Raw genomic sequence first — 24,941 nt, forward strand, 5'->3', positions numbered from 1 at the left:
TGTCTATCCTGCAGCAACAGGTCGCGGTTGTTGTATTTCGCTCTTGTATATGCACGCTTAACTACTTTGCGCGGGTAGTTTCTCTGCAATAACTTTGCTCCAAACAGTTCCGAATGTGCTCTACAATCTTCCTCTGATGTACATATACTCTTAAATCGGAGAAACTGGGACAATGGAAGGATTTGTCTTAATGCCTTCGGATGGCTACTGCCATACTCCAGAAAGGTGTTCTGGTCCGTACTTTTAGTAAACACTTTTGTTCTAAACTGCTGGTTTACTAAATATATTTCAACGTCCAAGAAATTAATCTTCTCATCGGACCACGTAAGGGTAAATTGAATCCTAGTGTGACATTGGTTGAGCCATTGATGGAATTCTTCAAGCTCTTTCCCCATGCCATACCACAGGACGAAGACATCGTCTATAAAGCGTCTCCATATTCCCATCTTCTGTTTAAAAGGGGAAATCGACAACCATTTATTTTCCAACCATATCATATACAAATTGGCTAGGGTGGGGGCAAAAGTCACCCCCATTGCCACTCCTGATTTCTGCATGTACATGTTATCCTGAAATGCAAAAAAGTTCTTACACAATGCTATTGTTGCGTCCCGCGCCCATACCTGCTCTCCCGCTGTGGGGAGCGGGAGCCAGCGGTCTCCGCGGCACCGGAGGACGGCCAGAGAGGTTCCGCGGAGGAGCCGGCACTGCCGTGGGACTGGCGGGTCAGGCCGGGATCGGTGGCCAGCGAGGACGAACGCCGGCCTCTTGGAGAGGGGAGGTCGGGAAGAGCTTCACGCCGCCCAAAATGGCGGAGCTGGAGTCGACGACTCCTTCGCTCCAGAGCCGGAGGGCTCTGGAGCTCCACCTACCTCGCACCAGATTGGCGAACCCGGGCGATGACTCCGCCTGGAGTTCGGGCAGAGCCAATCCTAGGGCTCTGCCGACTCCCCTGGGCCGGATTGGTGGGTTTCTTCCCGGGGACGGGATGGCGCGATATTTAAACCGAGGAACCAGAGGACCTCCTTGCTTCCGGTTCTGTTCCCGAAGCCCGTGCAGCGGGTCGCGTTGCATCATTTGGAGTATCCAGAGACTGTGCTATCCTTGACCACAGATTGCTAGCCGTTATCCTGAGACTGTGCTATCCTTGACCACAGATTGCTAGCCGTTATATAGAGACTGTGCTATCCTTGACCACAGATTGCTAGCCGTTATCCAGAGACTGTGCTATCCTTGACCACGGATTGCTAGCCGTTATCCAGAGACTGTGCCATCTTTGTCCACAGAGTGCTAGCCGCTTATCCAGTGACTGTGCTAGCTTTGACCGTGGACTGCTATCCACCTGTCTAGAGAGCTATTCTGTGCTTGACGACTGTGTCTGCTGGCCGCAACTCCCGACACTAGCCAGGTCAGCCGTCCACCCCGCGGTTCCAGCAGTCCTGCTGACCGCCTGCAGCTGGGGGCTCAACCTCCGGTGAACGGCGGTCGCCGCGGGTGAAGATTGGGGTGCACGGCTGTCCTCTGAGGTCTTTCGGCCTTGCGGGACCTAAGGGCTCACCAACGTGAAGACAAGACAGGAACCGGAAGCCATGAGCTCGCCTACGCAGCCTGATCTACGGGACCTGGCTAAAGTACTTCAGCAGCAGCAGGAGCACCTGAACGCCCTGTCGGGGGCACTCCAGAACGTGTGCTCTCAGCTTTCGTCGCTCCAGGTACAGAACCAGGCCGCTGCGGTCCAGGGGGCCGCAGCGGCTCCCCGTCCGGGAGGGTTCCGTGCGGGACCTCGGTTCCCTGAGCCTGCACGATATGATGGGGCCCCCGGAGGTTGCCGGGGTTTCCTCAATCAGTGCAACTTAGCCTTCCGGATGCAACCGGAGGCATTTTCATCAGACCAGACTAAAGTGGGATATGTTGTTTCCCTATGTAAGGAAAAGGCCCTGGCATGGGCGTCCCCGTTGTGGGAGCAGCAGGACCCCCTCATGGACGATTATGCCGAATTTCAGCGCCGTTTCCGCATGGTGTTCGACCTCCCAGGCAGGCCGTCTTCTGTGGCGTCTGAACTGCTGCGGATTCAACAGGGCGAGGGGACGGTGGCCGATTATGCCATTCGTTTTCGGACCCTAGCAACTGAACTGCGTTGGAATCAGGAGTCCTTGGCGGCAATCTTTCTGGAGGGATTGCAAGAGCGAATCAAGGACGAGTTGGCAGGACGGGAGGTCCCGGGACAGCTGGACGCCCTGATTTCGCTCTGTATTCGAGTGGATACCCGGTTCCAGGAGAGAGCTAGAGCCCGGGCAGAACGGCAGAAGTGGTCGAGGGGTGCGTCCCGGACGGGCAAGGGACCGTCCCCCCGCCGGGGCACCCGGGACCCTAAAGAGAATTGTGAGGAACCGATGGTGATCGGCCGTCAACGATTGGCCCCTCGGACAGGAGAAAACGCTTGCAGGGCGGACTGTGCCTGTATTGTGGTGAGGCCGGGCATTTTGTCCGTTTTTGCCCCGCATGAGCGGGAAACGCTTCCCCCAAGGCGCCCTGAGGGGAGGGGTCTTGGGGCACTCTGCTCCCCTACCGGATCCACTGGTAACTCTGCCAGTAACACTGCGATGGCACGAGACTATGATCCAGACCCGGGCCCTTGTGGACTCCGGGTCAGGGGGGAACTTCAGTTGCCACGAACTTCTGCAACAGATGGGTTGGCCTACGCTTCCCCATCGACCGGCGCTGCAAGTAATATCCATTCAAGGGACTACCTTACCGCAGCCGATCACGGAGATAACCCCTTTTTTGGAACTTCAGGTAGGGGAGGATCACCGGGAGGAGGTTCGATTTCTGGTATTATCTCGGACCATTCATCAGGTGGTGCTGGGATTGCCTTGGCTACGGCGCCATGCCCCCGTTATTGACTGGACCGGGGGGGGAGATCCGGTCTTGGGGTAACGCCTGTCTGGAAACCTGTTTGAAGGGCCGGAACTTCAGTTGTCCCGCGATGGCAGTTGCCCCCGGGACGGCGCTGGCGTGTCCGGCCACCCTGCCGGTGGAATATCGGGACTTTGCGGACGTATTTAGTCCCGTGGAAGTGGAAGTCCTACCGCCTCATCGATCCTTTGATTGTGCGATTAGGTTGATGGCGGACACCATGCCACCCCGGGGCCGTCTTTATACCTTGTCTCGGGAGGAATCCAAGGTGATGCAAAGCTATATCCGGGAGAATCTTCAGAAGGGGTTAATCCGCCCCTCTACGTCCCCTGCCGGGGCTGGGTTCTTTTTTGTGACCAAGAAGGATGGCTCCTTGAGGCCCTGTATTGATTATCGGGGGTTAAATACCATCACGGTGAAGGATCGATTCCCTTTACCGCTCATTCCAGAACTCTTTGACAGGTTGCAGGGAGCCCAGATCTTCACCAAATTGGACCTGCGAGGGGCCTACAACTTGGTCCGTGTCCGGGAGGGGGATGAGTGGAAGACCGCCTTTAATACTCATGAGGGGCATTTTGAGTATCGAGTGATGCCTTTGGCTTATGCAACGCCCCTGCAGTGTAACAAAGATTCATCAACTTCGCGCTCGAGGATTTGTTGAACTCCACGGTGATTGTCTACCTGGATGACATCTTGATTTTCTCCCGGGATCCCGCAGAGCATGTGAGCCATGTTCGTGCCGTACTGCAGCGTTTACGGCGATACCGACTGTTTGCCAAACTCAGTAAGTGCTCATTTCATCAGCGATCTCTGCCCTTTTTGGGACACATTCTGTTACCCGGGGGGTTGCGGATGGATCCTGACAAGCTCCGCGCTATCCGGGAGTGGCCTCAACTGCTGGGATTGAAAGCGCTACAACGGTTCTTGGGATTCGTGAACTACTATCGTCAGTTTATTCCTCAGTATTCGCAGCTGACAGCGCCGTTGATGGCGCTCACAAAAAAACATGCGAATGTACGGGACTGGCCACCAGAGGCGCAAGCCGCATTCCATCAAGTAAAGGAGGCTTTCGACGCGGCCTCCATCCTGTTGGCCCCGGATCCTGAGAAACCATTTATCGTGAGGTAGATGCCGTCCGCTTTGGGCGCAGGAGCTGTCGTCTCTCAAGTCAACGCCAAGGGCCGGCGCCAACCCTGCTCCTTCTTCTCTCGTAAATTCTCCCCCACGGAACGCAATTATACGGTGGGGGATAGAGAACTCTTAGCATTGAAATTGGCCTTGCAAGAGTGGAGACATTTGCTGGAGGGAGCCGAGCACCGGTTTACGGTGATTACTGACCACAAGAATCTTTTGTATCTCCAAAAGGCCCAATGGCTGAATCCCCGACAGGCTCGTTGGTCATTATTCTTTGCAAGGTTTCACTTTCAACTGTTTTTTCGGGCTGCGGCTCAGAACACCCCTGCGGACTCTCTCTCCAGAGCCTTTGAGGTTCCGGAGGAGATGGAGGAAATTCATCCTATGTTGGACCCTAACTGTCTCAGTGCGGCCGCGGGGGGGGGGGGGGGGGGTCGTTCCAGTGAAAGAACTGGTACCGCCCTCGGAGCGGGGAAAAGTGATGCAATGGGGACATTCTTCTGTATGGGCCGGGCATTTTGGATACCAAAAGACCCTCCGCTTAATTTCAAGACAGTACCGGTGGCCTCAGATGAGGCGAGATATCCTCCAGTTCGTTACAACTTGCCCTGTCTGCGCCCGGACGAAGCCTGTAATCGGGTATCCCGTAGGAGACTTGCAACCGCTGCCTGTGCCGACAACCCCCTGGAAGGAGTTGTCGATGGATTTCATCACCGACCTTCCCAGCTCCCGGGGACACACTGTGATTTGGGTAGTGGCTGACCGTTTCTCCCGGATGGCCCATTTCGTTCCTCTGCCGGGGCTTCCATTGGCGGCATCCTTAGCCCAGCACTTCATTCAACACATTTTCCGGCTTCATGGGCTGCCCACCCGAATCATCAGCGATCGGGGACCACAATTTACCTCACGCTTTTGGAGAGCCTTGTGTGCGGCCCTGGGGGTTGAGACCCACTTTTCGTCGACCTACCATCCCCAGACCAATGGGATGGTCGAACGAATTAACCAAACCTTGAAGGGGTTTTTGCGAGCTTTCGTCAATAAGCGTCAGGATAACTGGGCCTCCTTGCTTCCATGGGCCAAGTTTGCCTACAACCACAGTGACCACTCGGCCTCGGGGGACTCTCCCTTCTTCTTGGTATATGGACGACACCCCCGGCTTCCAGCACCATTCCCTTCTGAATCTCCTACACCCATGGTTACTCAAACCTTAACGGACCTGCAGGGGGTCTGGGAGATGGCCCGAGAACAGTTGCAGTGAACAGCCGCCAAGTACAAGTCCTTTGCTGACCGCCACCGGCGACCCGCCCCAGTGTTACAGCCGGGGCAAAAGGTATGGCTAAGCACGAAATACCTAAGACTCCGAGTGCCCTCACGGAGGTTGGGACCCCGGTACATTGGGCCATTTACCATCCAATCGCGGATTGGAGCAGTGACATACCGGTTGCGGTTACCGAGTACACTACGGGTGCATAATGCCTTCAATATTTCCTTGTTGAAGAGTTTCCGGGGTTCCCGATGGCATCCACAAAGTCAGGAGACCGTAGTTCCAGAGGCGAATCCTGATCCGGAGTATGAAGTGGAGGACATTCTAGACTCAAAGAAGCGGCGGGGGAGGCTATACTATTTGCTATCTTGGAAGCATTTTGGTCCCGAAGACAACTCCTGGGAACCCGCGACCAACGTACATGCTCCAGAGTTGGTCAGAGCTTTCCACGCACGGTTCCCTCTTAAATCTAGCCCCGGGGGAGAGGGGGCATCCGGGGAGGATACTGTCGCGTCCCGCGCCCATACCTGTTCTCCCGCTGTGGGGAGCGGGAGCCAGCGGTCTCCGCGGCACCGGAGGACGGCCAGAGAGGTTCCACGGAGGAGCCGGCGCTGCTGCGGGACTGGCGGGTCAGGCTGGGATCGGCGGCCAGCGAGGACAAACGCCAGACTCTTGGAGAGGGGAGGTCGGGAAGAGGTTCGCGCCGCCCAAAATGGCGGCGCCGGAGTCGACGTCTCCTTCGCTCCAGAGCCGGAGGGCTCTGGAGCTCCACCTACCTCGCACCGGATTGGCGAACCCGGGCGATGACTCCGCCTGGAGTTCGGGCAGAGCCAATCCTAGGGCTCTGCCGACTCCCCTGGGCCGGATTGGTGGGTTTCTTCCCGGGGGCGGGATGGCGCGATATTTAAACCCAGGAACCAGAGGACCTCCTTGCTTCCGGTTCTGTTCCTGAAGCCTATGCAGCGGGTCGCGTTGCATCATTTTGTGTATCCAGAGACTGTGCTATCCTTGACCACAGATTGCTAGCCGTTATCCAGAGACTGTGCTATCCTTGACCACAGATTGCTAGCCGCTATCCAGAGACTGTGCCATCTTTGTCCACAGAGTGCTAGCCGCTTATCCAGTGACTGTGCTAGCTTTGACCGTGGACTGCTATCCACCTGTCTAGAGAGCTATTCTGCGCTTGACGACTGTGTCTGCTGGCCGCAACTCCCTACACTAGCCAGGTCAGCCGTCCACCCCACGGTTCCAGCAATCCTGCTGACCGCCTGCAGCTGGGGGCTCAACCTCCGGTGAACGGCGGTCGCCGCGGGTGAAGATAGGGGTGCACGGCTGTCCTCTGAGGTCTTTCGGCCTTGCGGGACCTAAGGGCTCACCAACGTGAAGACAAGACAGCTATTTCCATCAGTTCTTGTAAAAATCCAGTAGGAACCTAATGTGGTCTCGGACGGGCATTCAATGTCTCTTTAATTATGGCTAACAATTCCTCCTGTGGAATCATCGTATATAATGATTTTATATCAAACGTAGCCATCAACATATGAGAATTTGATATCTGAACCATTTGCAATATATTGAGAAAATGTGTGGTATCTTTGATGTAAGCTGGTGTATCTTTCACAAAATCTTGCAAAAAAGTGTCTATATATATACAGATATGGGTTATAATAGAGAACCCTGGGATGACATAATTGGATACATAATTTGGATACATACATTAGATACGATTGAGCCCAAGGGTTTCAATACATATACTCATTGGGATGTTTTTTCTAAGTTTTTTCTAAAGTTTTTTCCAATTTTTTCAAAGTTTTTTAGGTGTGTTCTAAGTTTCTTTAACGTAAGTTCATAAGGGGTTTAAGATGGCGGAAGCAGCGGTCAGCTGCTTCCGGTTCTAGAGAAGTTAAAAAACGCCAGTGCCATCTTTTGTAATGTAATAGAGGCAGCACACATAGACGCTGAGGCTGATAAGTTGGTAAGAAGAGAGCATGAAGTGATGAAAGAAACAAGTAAGAGATTAATGAATAGAACGGTTGGTTTGATTTTTATAGTTTATTTTTGTTGTTCCTTTCCTAACAGATTTGGTGATACTCCCCCTTGACAAAGTGAAACGAAACGGGGACCTGTCGGGGTATAAGAGCTCACAACCTGCCTAAGATAAGTGTTGTGTGCATAGATAAGAAAACATGCAAGGAACCATAAGTAAACGAAAGAATTAGGTTATAATGCAATAATAAATGCATTATTTGGAGGCAGTGGATGTGTCTATGATTAATTTATGAGCACAAGTGAGTGATTCACCTTAGGTTGAACTGAGAACAATCGTGCCAATTATATGAGACTCTACCCCGTTTAGCTGATTTATAGAGCTAACTTGTTTAACACTTGGTTAGCAACTTTTTGATGTTTGAAGATTATAGAGGACCAAGTGAGGCCTCAGGTGTTTGACAGTATTCCTAGGATAAGCAGCATAAAATCTGTTTTACTGTTCTGGGATCTTGCCAGGTACTTGAGACCTGGATTGGCCACTGTTGGAAACAGAATATTGGCTTGAACGACCTTCGGTCTGTCCCAGTACAGCAAACACTTATGTTCTTATGTATTTTCAAACAGGCTGCATACTGTTTGAAAATACATGCGAGATGGATGTCCATTTCGGATGCTCTGATTTGTACATACTTTCAAAAATGCCCTTCCATGTAACTTGTTATCTTATTTATTTTTTAATTATTTAGGCTAGTACTACAGCTTAATGGATCATAAATGAAAAGTTAAGTGACCCAACTTCAAATCCTACCTCTACCATTATTGTATGCCTTTGAGCAAAAGGGTACCCACGGTTTGTACTTTCACCTTGAGTATTGCATTCATTTCTGGTCGCCGTATCTCAAGACCACAACTCTTGCCCTGATAAACCAATGTCTCCAACCAACAGACTTTTATCAAGTCACACTCATCTTACACTGAAAATATTCTGCCAGCCACTGACTAGAAGGAATGGAAGCCTCACTCACAGACAGAACAACTAAAGACTCTACAACAGCACTGTGAGGGTGCTTTTGTGTTACAATCATCGAAATACGTATGCTTTACCACCACCACAGAGTTCTTATATGACTCGTGAGCTGAATAATACTCTTGCTGCACAAATGCATCAGGATACAATCACGAATTTCTCTCTTTCTTTAGCAAATCACACTTCTGATCTCTGAACCCTGCAGTATACCAAGGGTGATGAACCCAGCAACTATACTCACACAACTGCACAGGAGACAATTTATCCAATGTCAGTTCCAAAGACTGTTGATGTTGGACTGTTGAAGCAGCATTCTATGTTAGATACTTGTCAGTTTGGTTTTTGTATGCAACATAATACTGAAATGTGCTAATTATGTTGGATGATATTCATTTGGGTTTTGATCGGGGTGATCGGTTTCTGTTGATTTTGTTAGATGTGACCGCTGTACTTGATACTGTGGATCATGAATTGTTGTTACCACAGTTGCTGTCTTTTGGGATCACTGGAAAAGTGTTGGCTTGGTTTCTTTCTCTTTTGGATGCCTGTACTTTTCAGGTTGTTCAAAGTTCTTCATCATCTGGTTGGATGACAGTGACGGCAGGTGTTCCTCAAGGCTCATGTTTGCCTTCGTTGTTGCCCACAAAACACCCATTTCCCCACCCATAACCACAGGGGTAGGCAACTCCGGTCCTCAAGAGCCAGAGGCAGGTCAGGTTTTCAGGATATCCACAATGAATATGCAGGAGATAGATTTGCAAGCACTGCCTCCATGGTATGCAAATCTATCTCCTGCATATTCATTGTGGATATCCTGAAAACCTGACCTGCCTGCAGCTCTCGAGGACCGGAGTTGCCTACCCCTGCACTAAGGGCCTTGTTTACTAAGCCACGCTGTAAGAATGCTAATTTTTAGCACACGTAAAAAATTAGCGTGCACTAACGATAGAGACACTCATATTCTTATGGGTATCTCTAGTATTAGTGTGTGCTAAAAAGTTTGTACGCCTACAGTATGGCTTAGTAAACAGGGCACTTAGCAAGTTATGCACGTAAACTCAAATTATTGCCAATTAGTGCTGTTAATAACGCTGACTGGCTTGTTAAGCCAATTAAGTTACGCTCACTGTTATAGCATATGCTTGGATTTTGCCGTGGAACACTAGGTGCAATATATAGAATCCGGCGGAAAGCTTTTAGGGATTCAGGTGCAGGCTTTATATAGGCCTATTGCTGAGAGGCTCCACAGTCACAGTGTGTACAACCTAATTGCATTACTACACAAATTGTGCCCTGGCTCTAGCCAGGCCTCAAGAATCAGGATTCTCACAAACTTTCCAAGATAAAGCTTGGCCTACCTTAGCTAGGATTCCAGTAGCTTAAAAATAATACATACAGGCATAATCTGAAGGGCTGCTTCTCTCTTCCCTGGGACTCTGTGGTTTGACTATGATCAAGGGTTTTATCCAGCTGCCTGAACTATGCCTTTCCCTGCTCTGAGCCACACCTTCCCTGCTTTGTACTTCTGGATCTGGCTTCTTATGGCGAACTCCATCAATCCATCACAGACTGTTAGTGATATCACAGAATTTAATTTCACTTACTTTTCCCAGAGTCTTTTCTTTTCACTTGTTTAGGTGTATAATTCCACTCCTTTGGGACAGTTTTAAGCAGACTCTCTGGAAAACTGTGCTTGTATAGATGGGAGTCAGAGTTGTTTGCCTCCAGTAAATGCATTAAAGAAATCACCTGGTTCACAATGCCCTTGACTGAATTTACCAAAGTTTGTTTCAGACATCCAATGACATCAGGCTGTGATTCACTAGAACTAGAAACTTAAAAAAAAGAATTAAAAAATGCAACTAAATCCATACACCATCATAATTTATATTTGCTAAATTAGCACTATTAAGCAGGAAGGGAGGCTCAACCAAAGTTACTTATTGATGTTTTTAAGAGAGATATAATCCCATTTGACAGCAAGCTGATAGTCAATTGAACTAAAATGTGTGTGGGGGCTAGGATGGGGGGGCATTTTCTTTTCTTTTTTTTAACTAAGAAACTAGTTTAGTATGGGCTGGAGGGGGCATCGACAGAAACTCCTTGGAACGTAAGGACAGGCCAGGGCAGACTTTTACTGTCTGTGTCCCGCAAATGACAAGACAAATTTGAATAGGCTGAAGTGGGCTTTGACGGCAACTTCAGTAGTTAGAACCTAAGGACGGAGCCGGTCGGACTTCTACAGTCTATGTCCCAGAAATGCCAAAGAGAGACAATAGTCAAGTATTTTATATCACATTCATTGTTGGCAACTCTGGCTATGAAGAAATCAAGCTGGTATGGTCATGACTTGATAATGAGTGTGACTATTGAGCAGACTGGACGGACCATTCAGGTCTTTATCTGCCATCAATTACTATGTTACTATGGGGCTCACTTTCAAAGCACTTAGACTTACAAAAGTTCCATAGGTTACTATCGGGCTCATTTTCAAAAAAGAAAAATGTCCAAAAAGTGGCAGAAGTCTGCATTTGGCTGTTTTTCTCACAAAAACATCAAAATCTGCATTTTCGAAACCCATTTTTAGACATTTTTCTCTGAAGTCCACCACAAGTTCATCCAAACCTCAAGGGGGAGATTCAGGGGTGTGCTTAGGACAGAACTTGGGCATTCCTAAGACAGACATTTTTCAGTCATAATGGAACAAAACAAAACCATCCAGAAATAAAACTTAGACATTTTGAGCTAGACCTGTTTTTGTTAAGAATAAGGCACAAAAAGGTGCCCTAAATAACCAGATGACCACTGGAGGGAATAAGGAATGATCTCCCCTTATTCCCCTAGTGGTCACTAACCCCCTCCAAGCTCACAAAAATGTGATGAAAAACATTACTTACCAACCTCTATGCCAGCCTCAGATGTTACACTCAGGTCCGCATGCAAGTCCCTGGACAGGTGGACCCAGGCTCTACCTCCCCCTACCTGTTACACTTGTGGTGGAAACCGTGAGCCCTCCAAAACTCACCAGAAAACCACTGTACCCACATATAGGTGACCCTTCACTCGTAAGGGCTATGGTACTGGTGTACAGTTGGGGGTAGTGGGTTTTGCAGGGCTCAGCACACAAACTAAGGGAGCAATGGTGAGATGTGTACCTGGGAGCAGTTTATGAAGTCCACTGCAGTGCCCCCTAGGGTCCTGGAATGTCAGGGGGACCAGTCTACTAAAAATGTTGGCTCCTCCTACATCCCATGGCTTGATTTTGTGCGTTTTGCACTTGGACGTTTTTTTTTTTTTCGAAAAAGGACCAAAAAAACAAAATGTCCAAATCACAAAACATTTTTCGGAACCATATTGTCAAAAACAAAAGATAGACATTTTTCTCTTTCGAAAATGACCTTCTCTCCTATTTGGATTTTGGACGTTTTTCACAAAACGTCCAAAGTTAGACTTAGACGTCATATCGAAAATGCCCCTCCACGAAACTTTGAAAGTCTAAGTGCTTTGAAAATATGCCTCCATGTAACACACCTCTTCTAGTCAAGTATCCCATTCAAGGAAATATTCCTTTGGTGTCCAGATTTCTACTGTCTAACTATGTGAGAATGAAAAATAAGGCAGAAGACAAATATTTTATTGTGTTTTCTAATGATATTTGAAATTAATCTTTTTCAAATACAAACTGATAGAAGAAAAATAAAAACAGTTATGAATCATAATTACCACTTATAAAACAGTTTAGACATTTCAGTAATTTTAACTATCTTCATACCTTCCCTATTACATATATATGCCCATAGATGAACTTCATCCCTGTATCCCTTTAGAATGCTTCCAAGTGATTTTGGTGACGATATACAATAAGATAACACAGTGAAGATTGCTTCAGTCAAACTTGGATCTTTGCCATGGGACGATTCTGAAGAACAGACTACATCTTCACATTTAGCTAACTCAGTTTCTGAAAAGGAAAAAAAAGATGTTACAATAATGTAATATCTGATTATATAATTTACTTACTAGAAAATATTAAGGTAAAATGATGATTAGCACTATAAAATGGAGATCTACACTTAACAGAAATATCATCTCATGTAATGTAGGCACAAAACATAAGATTAAAATATCTGGCTTTCGATTATCAAAATAATTTCAGATGACATACTGGAAATGTTTCTGGACTGTATCTATTTCTAAATGTGAAGTTTGAAGTATCTAACAAAATATGGGGTCCTTTTACTAAGGTGCGTTGAAAAATGGGCTGTGCTAATGTAGACAAGTGTTTTGGGCACGCACAGATCCATTTTTCAGTGCTCTTGTAAAAAAGGCCTTTTTAAAATTTTTGCCGAAAATATAAGTACATAAGTAATGCCACACTGGGAAAAGACCAAGGGTCCATTGAGCCCAGCATCCTGTCCATGACAGCGGCCTATCCAGGCCAAGGGCACCTGGCGAGCTTCCCAAACGTACAAACATTCTATACATGTTATTCCTGGAATTGTGGATTTTTCCCAAGTTCATTTAGTATTGGTTTATGGACTTGTCCTTTAGGAAACTGTCTAAAATTGGCGCACGTCCATTTGGGTCTCAGACTTTATCACCAGCCATTGACTTAGCAGTAAGGTCTCATGCGGTAACCGTGAGGTAATCGTCTATGCGTGCAGAATGACGATTACCACCTGGTTTCCACCATGCGCAGGAAAAGTAAAAATTATTTTCCGGCGCACATAGTGGACGCACATAAAAAATTAAATTACCGCCCGGGCCTCGCAGTAGTTGGGTGGTAACTCCAAATTGAGGTGCGTTGGGCACACGTAGGTGCCTATGTGGCTTAGTAAAAGGGCCTCTATGCTTCTTAATCATTTTATTTTAAAAAACATGAGGACGAAATGGCATGAATAAGGGAACAATGTGGTTTTGAAAGTTCATGCCCATCACTATATTTGGATAATTCTTTATGTTGGTTCAATAAATATTACTAGAAGATACATTATTTAAATGGTTAACTGTTAAACTATTCTCTGCAAAAAAAAAAAAAAAAAAGTGGAAAAACACAACTTGTGTTTTTCCACTTTTTTCTTTTTTGTTGAACTGTTGTGGAAACTTCGAACCCCTTTTTGTTTCTGCGGTTGTTGAAACTATTCTCTGCCACAGAACAGTGGAACCATCTATTTCCAGTTTATTGCATGAGTCCATTATACACAGAATAATGGGCTGTTTATGGCGTTTGCTTTTTATTTTTTTAAATTTAGGAGGTCAGTATTCAGCTGGTGGCGCTCAGCGTTTTCCTGACTGCCACCAGCATTATGCACAGAAATAAATGCTAGGCCATGTCCAGGCTTCAGCGCTGACTTTCTGGGTTTTGAGAGTTGGCTACACCATAGCCAATTATATGCAATATTCAGCACTTAACCGGCTATGGGACACCGCATAAAGACTGACTTTAATGCAGCCCTATTTATGCAATGACCTTGGCCAATTGAGGGCCCCTTTTACTAAGCAGTGGTAAGCCCAAAGCGGGCTTACCGCTCGCTAAATAGGAAGTACCGCTGGGCTACCACACCAGCCCGGCGGTACTTCCCACCTCTAGCGAGTCGCGTACCCAGTGGTAATCAGGCAGTGCCTTACTTTTTAATATTTATATGTTGCCTTTAGGGGAAACTGTTGAGACAGTGTGTTTTTCCTTCTATGCATGTGTGGATGATATCTGGGGTATAAATTCAGCCAGCGGCAGTCAGTGTTGTTTTTGCTGCCGGCAGCTTTATCCCTGGATATTCAAAGCTGGGCTATGTCTAGGCATCAGCAATGAATATCCAGGTATATGTGACCAGTTAAAACTTATACAGTTAAGTGCAATATTCATCACAACTGAATGATGAACTGCTGTCCTTTTTATGTGGTTACCTTATGTGGACTATTGGTACTTAACTGTATAAGTGCTGACTCCACTCCCAGACCACCACAAAATAGCTGTGATCAGCTCAGGCACTAATTGGGCACATTCAGCCACACTATTCAGCTAAGTGCCACTGAATACATCCAGTTAGCCTCGGAGAAGCGATTTTAATGGCCAAAATCTCTTTGAATATTAACCCTGCAGTTTTTATTATTCATAGAAGGTGACAGTCAGGATCAGCAGTTGATAATTTCCTTAGGTATGGAAAGAGTGAGTGCTTTGTTTTTAGAAAGCAGATTGGTTTGGGATGTGTCAAAAACAGCTATTTTATGTTTTGGAGATATAAACTGGCAAGACTTTTAGTTTACAAGTTAATTTTGGGGTAAAGGAGTTGCTGCATGCTTCTTCTTTAAAACCATGAGGGGTGGTATTAGAGGACAATGATATTGGTCAGCAGCAGATATTTCAGGTAGTAGGTCAGGTTTATGCCAAGATTACTTTGTTGAAAATAACAGGACAAGATATGATTATAAATTATTTGGACTATTGCATTAGTTTTTATGTTGGATTGTCTGACAGATTGATAAAAAGGCTACAGGTGGTTTAGAATGTGATTGGCAGGTATTTAACAGGACATGGCTCTGTTATTAAGAGAGCTACACTTGTTACCAATTAGGAAGCAATGTGTGTTTGTTATTGTTTTTGACTTTTAAAGTTATGAGCCATCAAACACAAAGGGTCATGTTTACAAAGGTGCGTTAGCGTTTGTTAGCGCCCTTGTAAACAGGGCCCCAAAAGTCTTTTACGAATGTATACATCAGTATGATTCTAATCGTCCTTCGAGATCAACCCAGAAGAACAGATTAATATATCTGGGTAAAGATGTAATGAAAAAGGAGGTCTGGATGAGGAAGACTTTTAGGGTGGAAAAGACTTCCTCAGGAACTAAAAGGTGAAATATCCTTGTTATTATTCCAAAAGGGCCTAAAATGTTTTCAGTTTCATCCTGATCACTATATTTTAAAATTTCTTTTCGCTTTTGTATTGTTGTAGTAATATGTACACCATCTTGATTGGATTTTCCAAGAAGAGGGTATATATGCAAAAACTTCATTGGCTACAGTATAATACAGGGCTAAATTTAAAACTCTATATCTGATCTTCAAGGCCCTGAAAGGAAATGGCCCCAAGTATCTGAAGAATAGGTTGATCCTCCACACACTGCCAAGGACACTAAGGTCCTCCCAAGGACTTTCACTAACCACACCCTCTCCAAAAGACATTTCAAGATGTGATACCCGCAAGCGAGCCTTCTCCGGAGTAGCCCCCCACACTATGAAATGTATTTCCTGAAAGGCTCCACTTAACACAAGACTACCTCTACTTTAAGAAGCAGGTGAAAGCTTGGCTCTTCAACCAAGCCTTTAACGGAAGAAGTAACTAACTTGTGTTGAACAAAAGTATGAAAGATGAGGAGTGGAAGGCTCCATGATTACAACTAGCTGTTTCAACACTAAAATCTCCTGGGACATGAGAAAAGAATGTGGCACACATCAGCCAAAGGCACGGCTCCAGAAAGTCTGGCAAGAAGGGGGAGCGATAAGGGAAAACAGATACAGCATATGTTTTGCGTTAAATTAAGGATTTATGGTATGGTATAGCTTGCATACACAGCCTGCACGTAATGTCAAGAGAAGATTATTCATAAAACAGTATATAAGGAGGGTGGAACAAAGAAGTAGTAAGCATTTTGACTCTTTTGCCTTAAGCATTCTGTATATAGCATTCTGATTTCTCTTGTACATTGCTTGTTTATATTGCTTATAAAAGAAATGCTTCCTAAATACCCAATTGATGGTATTCAGTTTGTAAACTACCGTGTTTCCCCGAAAATAAGACACTGTCTTATATTAAATTTTGCTCCCCAAGACCTGCTAGGTCTTATTTTCAGGGGAGGCCTTATTTTTCGGGGAAACATCGGGGTCACTCCCCCCCCCCCCCGAGATCGCCGGCTCCTCTCCTCGATCGGTGGCTCCCCCTGCCCTCAGTCGCTCCCGGAAGTAACTAACCTCTTAAATGCTTCCTTTCACCATTCATCTTCGCACTCGCCGCAAGCAGCAGGGCAGGCCACTCCTTCCTTCCGTGTCCCGCCCTCGCCTGACGTAACGTAACGTCAGACGAGGGCGGGACACGGAAGGAAGGAGTGGCCAGCCCTGCTGCTTGCGGCGAGTGCGAAGGTGAAAGGAAGCGGTTAAGAGGTTGGTTCCGGGAGTGACTGAGGGCGGGGGGAGCCGCTGATCGAGGGGGGGAGCCGGCGATCTCGGGTGGGGGGGTGACCCCGATGTTTCCCCGAAAAATAAGGCCTCCCCTGCTAGGTCTTATTTTCGGGGGATGCCTTATATTTTCAAATTTAAGCAAGACCTCTACTAGGTCTTACTTTCGGAGGATGTCCTATTTTCGGGGAAACACGGTAAAAAAGTGAATAAACTTTTTATATTAAATAGGAAATTCGTCTGGCCTTTTCTACAAAAGTGGCGACCGCGGCAGGACTGAAGATTTATGCCGCACACGGAAAAGAGAAGGCGAGACGAATGACAAATTAAGTGTTTGTTGTTAAGGAAGTTTTTTACAGGATTGGATTGTGAGAGCAAGCGTTGTTTAAGCCTGATTTCTGTGTACTACTGATTTGGGAGTGATCAACCTACTGACGTGGACATACGGGTGACGACTCCTGTGCTTGCTAAAGAGAAATAAGAAGACGCGTGAGTAAGCTTACATTGTGGACTTATTAGTGGTATATTTGTTTAGCTTTGTAGTTTTCTTTTTTGTATATTTTCTTTGTTTAAGTGCATTAGTATATTTTTGTAGGTTGTGGCTCTATAGGAGAAATTGTAATAGTCAGAATAAAATGGAAGGGAAAGGGGTAGATAAGAAAGAAAAGCCCCCTGTATATGCTTTGTATTTAGATTTAGATAGTCAAAAAAAATGCACCCCTTTGCAGCATGTCATAGAATTATTCCCGTTAGAAAAAAAAACAGATTGAAGAGACACATGAGAAATGGGTCAAATATGATGCAAAGGATTCTTTTTTGAGCTGGTCTCAGTATGGATCGTTTGAAAAAATACAGCAAGAACAGGAAAAGCAGCCTGTGGTTCAGCCTGAAGGTTGAGGAATGCCATCTGGTTTTGATTTCTCGGGTGTACAGGTTAGAAAGGTCAGGAAGAACTGAAATTTGTTTTGTTCCTTTTAAAAGATTGTTTTAGATTAGATTTAAATAAGTTCTTTGTCTTATAGGGAATTCTGATCTCTGTTTATTTTAAAATATGTGTTATTCTGTTTAATTAATAAGTTCTAGTTCTCTATGTGGAATGTCTTTGCAATTTAACTTTGTTTGACCCTTTTTTAAGTGAGATTCCTGCAGTGTTAAGAGATCATCTGGTTTGAATTAGTCACAGTCCTAGCTAGTTCTGTGTGTAGGGCTAATAGGGGAAAGAGGTGATTTAAAATCTCTAATAACCTCTGAACAATATGATTTGTCAACATAATTTGAGGCTGAGGGACGGCTACGGGTTAGTCCCGAGACCTCAACAAAAACCAAAGGTAATCCTGTTCAAATTGACACCCAGACCGTCAAAGGCAATTTTTAGGGAAACCCATGTAGCTGCAGAGCTTGTGAGAATGGATAAAATCAAATGTGGGGAGTTACTAAAAACCTGTTGGAAGTTAAACATCTCCCCTTCCCCCGTGACAAGGGAGGACCTACATCACTTGAGGATGTACAGAATTTGACAAAAGCAGGAACTCAATTGACTATTGGGGATTTTAAAGCTTTATGTGCAGCATCAGGTATCAGTATTTCTCAAAGTTGGGCAGCTATGATTAATCAAAATAATGAAGTAAATACACCAGTAGCTTTTTTGTCAGGCTCTTTTAATCATGTGGAAAAGGGAATGAAAGAAATACCAAAGTTATTGACAGCTATTGTGGCAGCAGTAGGCAAATGGAGAGCACAAATGCCTTTTGTTCCTATTGTAATACATACCAACCACACGATTAAAACGCTGTTGAGCCCTAGCCAGACGGCATTGACAGCCACTAGATTTGGAAAATATCAAGCAGTACTTTTAGGACAAGATATAAGAATAATACCATTAACTAAAGAACAGAGAAATAAGATAGATCTGCTTTTTCCTGTCGATCAAGAGGGTGAGATCGATACTATAGAAATCCCTACATTTCACTGTCTTACTTTTGAACCCTTATCTGATGGGTTGATATGGTTTACAGATGGAGCTTGTGAAAGGACTGTTGCAGGCTTTGCCTGCGTGCAGGTGGATGAGAATCTAAGAAAGATAATGCAAGTACAATATAAAACCCCTTCTGACCATACTGCACAGCAAGCTGAACTTTTGGCCGTTATTACGGCCTTACAACACACTGATATGACTCAAAATGTCACTATATATACTGATAGTGGTTACATTGCAAGTTCACTACAGTATCATATATTAAAATGGCAGCTTAGGGGGATGATAACCAGTGCAGGTAAAAATCTACAACATTACACATATTGGAAATTGCTGTTTGAAATTTTGGCAAGAAGGGAACGTGAAGGTAGAAAAACTGCAGTTGTGTGGACCCCGGCCCACACTGAAAGGCCAACCTTTGAGGCACTAGGTAATGCAATGGCTGATGCAGCAGCAACGGAGGTGGTTAAGCAAAGTGAAAAGATTTTGTATAATACTAGACAGACACAGGAAGGGCCACTTACGAATGTAGATAAGATTGAAATGTGGCAGCCAGAGGGACAGGAAAGTGAAAAATGGTTGAAGAGAGGATGTATGAAATTGGGAAGTGAATGGTTTAATGAGGAAGAAGGATTACCTTGCATGCCAATGAGCCAGGCGATTAAGGTATTGGCTGGGTGGCATGCAACCATGCACTGGAACAAGGATACAATGAAACAACAATTTGAGCAAAGATTTTGGACTTTAAAAATTGATAACCTGATTCAACAGGTTGTGCAGAATTGCATGGTATGTAATATTAACATACCTAAAAGAGGTCCTAAAATATCGCCTGGGACACTTCCAATATCAGAAGGCCCAGCAAAAGAATGGTATATTGATTTCACTGATATGATTGTTCCAGTGCAGGGAAAAAGATATTTGTTAGTTTGGGTGGATGCTTTTTCAAGGTGGATAGAAGCATTTCCATGTAAAAGGGAGACAGCACATGAGGTGGTACAATGCCTGGTAACTCATATAATGCCAAGACATGGGTGTCCGTCTAGAATAATTTCTGATAACGGGACACATTTTAATAACAGTGTTTTGAAAGAAATGGAAACGATTATGGGTTTAACACACAGGAAAGTATCAGTGTATCGCCCCACCTCCAATGGTGGAGCGCTACAATGGCATTTTAAAAACAAAATTGAGAGTCTTACTAAAATCTCTCAATAAAGAAATGGTGGGAAAATTATATACATGGCTTGATGTATTGCCATTAGCATTAATGACAATAAGGGCCCAACCTAATGGGCGTACTAAATTGTCCCCATTCCAAATTCAGACAGGACGTCATTTCTTCCCGATGCAGATAGCAAGTACTGATAGCACAGCTCAGTACTGGCAAAAGCTACAACCAATGTTGAACCTGACAAGTGATATGATCCGAACAAATGTAGCATCACAGGCAGGGACTACTAATGATGTTTGTGCTTTTAAAGTAGGTGATTTAGTACTACGAAAGAACTTTACACATAAAATATGGAAGGATCCTGTGTATGTAGGGCCTTTTGCTATCACGGCCCTTACTCAGACCGCTGCCCGTCTGGAAGGTCATACTTCTTGGGTACATTTATCAGATATTCGACGAATCAATAATACTGAAGTTGACAAGGAATAGACAGACAACATGTCCATGTCCCTGAACATATTGATATTGCGTTGTTGTTGCTGTTTAGTTTTCCAATAGGATGGACAATGAATACGTATGAGAACAGGCTTGTAACGGCAGCAAAAATGTTGAATTTAATTGACTGTATTATATGCGCACACAGACTGACATCATCCTTGTCCTTGCCAGCTATGATGTTTGGGACTACAATGATAAACCTCAACATCATGTCTGTTATCCCAATAATACCTGTGTAAGGGATGATGGAAACTTCATTGGACAAATGAGACTATTTATAAGCAAGCCTTGCTTATGGACAAGTACCCACAGACATCATTTTGGTGTCTGATTAAATAGTATGACAACTGGAAACATTCCCCCGATAAAGTGCAATTACACGCACAATGTTGTAACAGGTAATTGGTCTATAGGAAGAAGTACAGTGATTATAAATGTCACAGCCACCAAAGAAAAGTGTGGCAATAAAACAAGCTGCAATAAGACTTTAACTCAATGATCTGTAACAACTGATGAATGTTAACACCTTGGAATATGCTTTTAATTTGTGTAATTTTTAATGCCACATCAGCTAATGAAAAGTAAGAATGAATGACAGTGTATTCCCCTTTGATGAAGCTCACTGTCCTATAAATTATATACCTCAAGAGATATAAATTTTGTACCCTAGTACAATTGAATCTGTTTAATGCTGTGTAACATGTGTATTAGCATGTTTGCAAAGATGTGCCAGGATGCTTTTAAAATGATAATGGTAACTGAAATCAAGAATGAACAGAACTTTAATATGTCAGCAGAGATATTGAAAGACGTATGATAAAGATGATGAAAAGGCAGAGCTTGCAGGCACAGCATATCATAAATAACAAGGGGGAGGAGATTTAGAAGGGAGGTAAAAAGAAACAGACTGGAGCTGAAACAGATGTGTGAGGCCTGAAACAATCAGTCCTCAAAGGGAGGATTTGTTGAACAAAAGTATGAAAGATGAGGAGTGGAAGGCTCCATGATTACAACTAGCTGTTTCAACACTAAAATCTCCTGGGACATGAGAAAAGAATGTGGCACACATCAGCCAAAGGCACGGCTCCAGAAAGTCTGGCAAGAAGGGGGAGCGATAAGGGAAAACAGATACAGCATATGTTCTGCGTTAAATTAAGGATTTATGGTATGGTATAGCTTGCATACACAGCCTGCACGTAATGTCAAGAGAAGATTATTCATAAAACAGTATATAAGGAGGGTGGAACAAAGAAGTAGTAAGCATTTTGACTCTTTTGCCTTAAGCATTCTGTATATAGCATTCTGATTTCTCTTGTACATTGCTTGTTTATATTGCTTATAAAAGAAATGCTTCCTAAATACCCAATTGATGGTATTCAGTTTGTAAACTAAAAAAGTGAATAAACTTTTTATATTAAATAGGAAATTCGTCTGGCCTTTTCTACACTTGTTAGTCTCATTCACACACACAAGGATTGACTCGGGCTGCACATACTGCAGCGGGACATGTTTATCCACTCCTACCCTAGCTGAGATAATATGTAACCATCTCTCTGACCTCACGTGCAACTTTCTTCAAATCAATCACCTTACTTTCTAATTCTTCCTACTTTCTTACTCATCTATATGTTACAACTTTGCCTTACCCTTCACTACCAATTATAATGTTCTACTACATATTGTGTTGTCATTGCAAGTAGTATACCATGCCATACTTTGTATTGTTCGAATATTTTTACTGCTCTAATTGCCTCCTGCTCATGTTTGATCTATTCTTACTGTACACCACCTTGAGTGAATTCCTTCAAAAAGGCGGTAAATAAATCCTAATAAATAAATAAAGTTTTAAAATAAATAAATACATACATATATAAATGGATAGATGAACACTGAGGCAATTCAGTGACCTGATGAACTCAACAGACTACCATAACACATAAGATTCATATGAAAAAAAGTTCATAAGATGTGAAACTTATTTGTTCCTGAAAGGATGATAGAGGCTGGATAGAACGTGAAAGAAGTGTTTTCAGGTTTATTGTTCCATATTGTTTTTATGTGATATATTACTGTGTTTGTTTTGACTTGTAAACCACACTGATTTGACTAATGTTGATATTGCGCAGTATATAAAGTTTAATAAAAAGATTGTTACATATGCACAACAGTTTCCAGACATACTGGTGTTAAAACTGCTCTTCCTTTGGTTTGCAGTTCTTACACTACAATATGCAAAGCCACCAAGGTAACCCATAAGAGGCTACGAGCCAGAATCATTAATATCTAAGTGAAATCCATTGTGTAAATAGCAGCCCATCATTACATTCCTTTTTATTTATAAGACTAGGAGACTAGTATATCAATCTTATTAAACATACTGTAATACTGTTCCAATACTCTCTATATAAACATTAAACTTCCAAGGTCCAATTTGCACATATTTTCCTGAAGCTCAAGGGGGTTGGTCAGTCAATAGATTAATAAATTCTGTCAGTTCATTCTTGTGATAATTGAAGCAGCTAGGAAAATTCAATACTGGATAGAACCCAGCTAAAATAGTGATCCTGATCAAACATTTGTCAGTCTTTGTAGAAGATGACAGGTATTTGAATAGGTAAGTGAAAGCACTGAAGCACTCAATAAGAATCATGGCAGAAGTTAAAGTAATGCTGCACTTCCCTGACAAATGTTAGACTACTTTAAAATGACAGAACTAAATTACTTTATATTTAACAGGATGTGGGCCTAATATTTTCTATTTGATAATGAGAATGATGAAAATGATTTCTTAAACAAAATAATTCAACATAGTTAAACATTTCTGATTCAATCAGTTTGTAAAGGTAGAGCATACTGGAACAGAGAAAGACCTTGTACTCTGCCATGTTAATTATTATCCATTAACTTTCCCCACAAGCTAGATCTCTTATACTAAGGTCTACATTCTATATACGGTGCCTGAAAAATCGCTGCTAAAAATATTTCCGACTAGGCACATTCTGTAAACCGTGGCTAGATTTAGGCACAGTATATAGAATTACACCTAGTAGGTTTATAGAATATGCCTAGCAGTCATGCTTGCGCATAACTCTAGGCGCATCCATTTACGCCAAGTAAAACTTGGTTAAATACCGGCGCCTAAATTAGGCGCAGAGCAGATGTACCCTAACCCCTGTGTGTAGATTCTTGGAATGCCCATGGTCTACCCATTCTATGCCCATGGCTACGCCCCCTTTTTGGCAAGTACACATTAGAATTTACGTGCACCACTTTACAGAATATGCCTAGCAAGTTGTGCGCATAAATTCTAATTAATGCCAATTAGTGTCAATAATTGCTTGTTAATTGGCAATTATCAGCATCAATTGGCATTTTAAATAATTAAATTGTGCACGCAAATCCAGAATATGACCAGATTTGTGCATGCAATTTTGATCAATTTCAACAGAAGGGAACCTCTCCACTGAAGATCAATGCCAAGCGAATAAATGGAGAATAAGTCACCTCTATCAGATGGTGTCCTTAATAAGCTCTTTATTCAAAAACCATAAACATAAAAGCGACCCAACACGAGTCGTATTTCGGCCCTACCGGCCTGCATCAGGGGTCTATAAACAAATATATAAATAAAAATCCATAAATAAAAAAATATAAATATATGAAAAAACATAAATAAAAGATAAATAATTAAAAAGTAAAAACATATAACTATAAAGACCATACCTAGGTATATTGTAAAGCAGTATACTTTCCTAGAGCGGTTTGACTATAAAGACCATACCTAGGTATACTGTAAAGCAGTATACTTTCCTAGAGCGGTGGGATTGCAGCCAAACTCCTATGTAGTATGTATATCTATGTGGACATAAAAAATGCATTATATATATATATATATATATATATATATATATATATATATATATATATATATATTGATACACAAAAAGGTTCATCATACAAAGATCACATTACATCTGTATGAGATTAACAATAATGGAATATGAAAAATGAAATCAAACGAGCAATCATGAAATAAACTTAATAACAACAGAATGGATGTCATTGTATAAACTAAGATAAAAACCTTATCGACCAATATCTACATGCGATACAGAAAGGATGGAGCATAAGGAATGTCATTAAACAGTGGTCAAATAGTTTTGTATATTGCTGTTCTCTGGTGAATTTTGTCCTTTTGTTTCATTTTGTGGCACCATTTGATGTGTTTGCAATGCCCAATGTTGATTTTGTGTAATTCCCCACTCATCCTCGTTTTTTGGTGAATAGCGCTTTAGTACAGCACACTCAGGAGGAAAGCCTCTATTTTCCTTTATTCCTTCCTGTTGCAATTGGTTTATTACTATTATTTATTATCACGTTTTTTGATATTATATATATATATATTTTTTTTTTTTAACAACACCTTTTTGATTCAGTATCTTTTAGGATCTTTGAATGTTTATTATTACCATTAGACAATATTTGTTTTTTCATTTGATGTTTTTTTTTCAAATATGAAGATACACATATGTGGCTATATTACCTTTTGGGCCAATATTGGCTTGATAACACTTTACACCTGTTGTATAAGTTTTTCAATGACATTCCTTATGCTCCATCCTTTCTGGGTCGCATGTAGATCTTGGTCGATAAGGTTTTTATCTTAGTTTATACTATAACATCTGCGTCGATGTAGAACTGAGTGTTCATTGATTGAATCAGCTCAGCTACTCACTTAAGGTAGATATTGAATAGAATAGGTGACAGTATTGATCCTTGTGGTACCCGCAGGTCA

General features: G+C 43.4%; 1 protein-coding gene across 1 annotated transcript in view; it reads right to left on the bottom strand.

Annotated features, from left to right (window-relative positions):
• Positions 1-24,941, bottom strand: part of KIAA0825 (KIAA0825 ortholog) — a 584,207-nt gene that overhangs the window by 334,350 nt on the left and 224,916 nt on the right. Inside the window, 2 exon segments of the mRNA XM_030193391.1 lie at positions 9,935-10,165; positions 12,103-12,291. Coding sequence (XP_030049251.1) covers positions 9,935-10,165; positions 12,103-12,291 — 420 coding nt within the window.

This window comes from Microcaecilia unicolor, chromosome 2 (assembly GCF_901765095.1).
Source record: "Microcaecilia unicolor chromosome 2, aMicUni1.1, whole genome shotgun sequence".
Taxonomy (NCBI): Eukaryota; Metazoa; Chordata; class Amphibia; order Gymnophiona; family Siphonopidae; genus Microcaecilia; species Microcaecilia unicolor.